Source organism: Chrysochloris asiatica, unplaced genomic scaffold, assembly GCF_000296735.1.
Source record: "Chrysochloris asiatica unplaced genomic scaffold, ChrAsi1.0 scaffold00109, whole genome shotgun sequence".
Taxonomy (NCBI): Eukaryota; Metazoa; Chordata; class Mammalia; order Afrosoricida; family Chrysochloridae; genus Chrysochloris; species Chrysochloris asiatica.
The window spans coordinates 272,555-277,333 of NW_006408627.1; the positions used below are offsets into that span (position 1 = coordinate 272,555).

General features: G+C 40.0%; 1 protein-coding gene across 3 annotated transcripts in view; it reads right to left on the reverse strand.

The window, feature by feature from the left end:
• The window catches only part of HPSE (heparanase), a 92,770-nt gene that overhangs the window by 65,699 nt on the left and 22,292 nt on the right, over window positions 1–4,779 (reverse strand). For all 3 annotated transcript variants that reach the window (XM_006867723.1, XM_006867724.1, XM_006867722.1), the window contains exon 3: window positions 3,301–3,426. In XM_006867723.1, coding sequence (XP_006867785.1) covers window positions 3,301–3,426 — 126 coding nt within the window. The remainder of the gene's footprint in view (window positions 1–3,300; window positions 3,427–4,779) is intronic.

The following is a 4,779-nucleotide window of genomic DNA, read 5'->3' on the forward strand; positions in this document are numbered from 1 at the left end:
AAAAACCTTTAAAAAAAAAAAAAAAATGCCTGCAACTGTACAGAGTAGTTTCTGACTCAATATCTGCCCTACACCTTTCAAGCCGGAACAGCGCAGTGTGATGGCTGCCACGGCCCCAGTTCCCATCAGCTCCTTCTGGGTCAGAGCGAGCTTGCCCTGCGCAGATTCGTTTTCATTAAAAAGTTCATGTCCCTCCTCCAAAAAAAAGACCTCTTTTAAAATATAATGCTGTCTGCGATAGGATAATATCTATGCGCCAACAAGGAAGACCTGTTAATACCACTATTATTCAAATTTTCCCACCAATCACTAAAGCCAGTAGTGATGAAATGGAAGAATTCTACCAATTTCTTCAGGCTGAAATTTACAAAATATGCAATCAAGATGTATTAATAATAACTGTCTCTGGTAGCGTAGTGGTTACGGATTGGGCTGTGAACCGCAAGGTTAGCAGTTCAAAACTACCAGCTGCTCCGCGGGAGAAAGATGAGGCTTTCTGCTCCCGTAAAGATTTACAGCCTCGGAAACCCTATTCAGGGTCGCTATGGGTCGGAACTGACTCGACGGCACACAACAACAACAACAACAACAACATTGGAATGCAAAAATTGGAAACAGGATGGATCCATAGTTAGAAAATATGGTGATAGAAACAATGGGAAAGATTACATGATAAAAGTTTTGCAAGACCAATGACCTCTTCATTACAAACGTCATTTTAAAACGACAGAAAAGATGAGTATGCACACAGACCACACCAGATGGAATACACAGAAACCAAACTGACTACATCTGTGGGAAGAGATGGTGGAAAAGCTGAGTATCATCAGCCAAAACAAGCCTGGGGCCAATTGTGTGAAAGACCATTGAATACTCATATGCAAGTTCAGGCTGAAGCTGAAGAAAATTAAAACAAGTCCACAAGAGCCAAAATAGGACCTTGAACATACCACACCTGAATTTAGAGATCAGCTCAAGAACAGATGTGATGCATTAGACACTAATGACCAAAGATCCAAAGCGCTGTGGGATGACATCAAGAATACCACACAGGAAGAAAGCAAAGGGTCATTAAGAAGACAAGAAAAAAGGAAGAGACCAAAATGGATGTCCAAAGACACTCTCAAACTTGCTCTCCAGCACAGAGATGCCAAAGCAAATGGAAGAAATGAAGAAATAAAAGAGTTGAACAACAAAAAAAGAGTTGAACAGAAAATGTCAAAGGGCAACTTGAGAAGACAAAGTCAAACATTATAAGGAAATGTGTAAAGACCTGGAGTTAGAAAACCAAAAGTGATGGACATTTCTCAAACTGAAAGAACTGAGGAAAAATTTCAAGCCTCCACTTGCAACTCTGAAGGATTCTATGGGGAAAATACTGAATGATACAGAAAGTATCAAACAAATACTGAAGGAACACACATAGTCACTGTCCCAAAAAGAACTGGTCAATCTTAAACCATTCAAGAGCCAAGGATACTGAAGGAAGAGGTCTAAGGTACACTGAAGGCATTGGCAAAGAACAAAGCTCTGAGAATTGATGGAATATAAATTTAAATCTTTCAACAAACTGGAGCAGCACTGGAGGCACTCACTCATCTGTGCCAAGAAATTTGGAAAACACCTAGCTACCTGGCCAACTGATAGGAAGAGATTCATATCTGTGCCCATTCCAAAGACAAGTGACCCAACAGAATGAGGAAATTGTTGGACAAGACCTTTAATATCACAGGCAAGTAAATTTTTACTAAAGATAATTCAAAAACAGCTTCAACAATGCATTGACAGGGAACTGCCAGATTCAAGCCAGTTTCAGACAAGGATGTGGACAAGGGATGTCACTGATGATGTCAGGTGGATATTGGCTGAAAGCACAAAGTGCCAGAAAGATGTTTACCTGTGCTTTAATGACTACACAGAGGCTTTTGACTATGTGGATCATGACAAACTATGGACAACACTGTGGAGAATGGGTATTCTGGAACATTAATTGTGCTCATGAGGAATCTGTTGTCCATAGCTTGTCATGATCCACACATTATATAGATTATATGAAGAAGAACGCAGCATCAAGATTGGAAAAACACTCATTAATGACCTGAGAGATGCAGATGATACAACCTTGCTTGCTAAAAGCAAAGATGACTTTTACACTTACCAATGAAGATCAAAGACAATAGCATTAGGTATGGGTTGCATTTCAACATAAAGAAAACAAAAATTCTTACCACTGGACCAATTAAATGACATCAAGATAAACTTCATTTTGCTCAGATCAACCATCAATACACATGGAAGCAGCAAATCTTCTGCACAAAACCCCTTCAAAATGTTCAAAAGCAAAGGCGTCAGTTTGAGGACCACGGTGTCCCTGACCCAAGCCATGGTATTTTCAATAACCTCATATGCATGTGAAAGTTGGAAAATGAATGAAGAAGACCACAGAAGAATTAATGCATTTGTTGTTGGTGTTGGAGGAGAATAGTAAAAGTACCATGAACCACCAAAAGAAAAACACACAAATCTTTGTTGGAAGAAATACAGCCAAAATGCTCCTTAGAAGCCAGGATGGCCAGACTTAGCTTCTCATACTTTGAACATATTATCAGGAGGGACCAGTCCCTTGAGAAGGACATCATGCTTGGTAATGTGGAGGGTCAGTGAAAAATACGAAGACCCCCAACGAAATAGATTGGCACAGTGGTGAATAGCAATGGGGTCAAACAATTGTGAGGGAACGCAAAATCAGGCAGTGTTTTGTTCTATGAGTTGGCATTTGAGTACTATGTAGCCATATGATTAGAGCCCTAGTAGCACAGTGGTAAACCACTCGTCTGCTTTACACACAGTCTCTGGATGATGCAAAAAGTTAATGTACTGAACTGCCAACCAAAAGTTTAAAGATTTGAGTCCACCCAGAACAAGCATCTCTGAAGAAAGTCCAGGTGATCTACTTTCAAAAAAGTAGGTTGAAAACTCTATGGAGCACAGTTTGCCTCTGGCACCCATAAGGTTATCATGAGTCAGGCTGACTCAATGGCAGCTGGTTACAATTTACCCAATGACTACTTGTTGTTGATAAGTGTCATCAAATAGGTTCCGACTCATAGTGATCCTATATAGGAGTGGCTGGTGAGCTTGAACCACTGACCTAGCAGTTCAAACCAACTTTGCGGTCCAGAGCATCGACTTACAGCACCACACCAGGACTACTTAGGGATTATTAAATTCAAACCCATATCTAAACTATCCAAATGTTTAGGGGGCTGGAAACCCTGCAGGACTCTTCTCATTTCTTACTTGAGTAAGTGCTGTTCTTGAACTTTTTCTGATACTGTTCTCTGAGAAGCAATTGTTCCTGGAAGGGCCATTCCAACTGTAACTTCTTCTCCACCTCAGAGGGGATAGGTCCAGATTTACAAATATCTGCAAATGGGAAAAATAATTTAGATAATCTGTTTTCATAGCGATAAGGATGAAATCACATACATATACTTACTTAACTGTTTTTGTGACTAAAGCAGGATAATTCGGTTTCTAAATATAAGATATAAGACAAAGATATACAGTTGTTGTTGTTGTTAGGTGCAATCGAGTCGGTACAGATCCATACTGACCTTATGCACAGCAGAACGAAACACTGCCCAAACCTGGGCCACCTCACTACTGTTGTCACACTTATGTCCATCGATGCTGCCACTTTGCCAATCCATCTCATTGGGGGTCTTCCTCTTTTTCTCTGACCATCCACCTTTCCAAACATGATGTCCTTCTCCAGCGACTAGTCCCTCAGGACAATATGTCCAAAGTATGAGAAACGATTTTGGACATGTTGGCCTCTAAGGAGCACTCTGGCTGCACTTCTCCCAAAATGGATCTATTGGTTCTTTTGGCAGCCAATGGCACTTTCAATATTCTCCTCCAACACCATAATCAAAAAACATCAATTTTTCTATGGTCTTCCTTATTCACTGTCCAGTTTTCACATGCATATGAGGTTATTGAAAACACCATGGCTTGGATCAAGTGCACCTTAGTCCTCAAGCTGACATCTTTGTTCTTCAACACTTTAAAAAGGCCTTGTGCAGCAGATTTGCCTAATGCAATATGTTGTTTGATCTCTTGACTGCTACTTCCATGAGTGTTGATAATTGATCCAGGAAGAATGAGGTCATTGACAACTTCAATCTTTTCTACCATGATAAGAATGTTGTTTATTGGTCCAGTGGTGAGGATTTTTGTTTTCTTTACATTGAGATGTAATCCATACCAAACACTGTGCTCTTTGATCTTCATCAGTAAATGTTTTAAGTCTTCTTCAATTTCAGTAAGCAAGGTTGTATTACCTGCATATCGCAGGTTGTTAATGAGTCTTCCTCCAATCCTGATGCTACAGTTTCCTTCATAAAACCCAGTTTCTCAGATTATTTGCTCAGCATACAGGTTGAATAAGTATAGTGAAAGAATACAACTGTGTCGCACACCTTTATTAATTTTAAACCATTCAGTTTTCCCATGTACTGTTCAAACAACTGCTTCTTTGTCCAGGTACAGATTCCTCATGAGCACAATTAATTGTTCTGGAATACTCATACTTTGCAATGTTGTACATAGTTTGTCTTGATCCACACAATCAAAAGCCTTTGTGTAGTCAATAAAGCACAGGTAAACATCTTTCTAATATTCTCTGCTTTCAGCCAAGATCCATCGGACATCAGCAATGATATCCCTCGTTCCACGGCCTCTTCTGAATCCGGCTTGAACCTCTGGAAGTTCTCT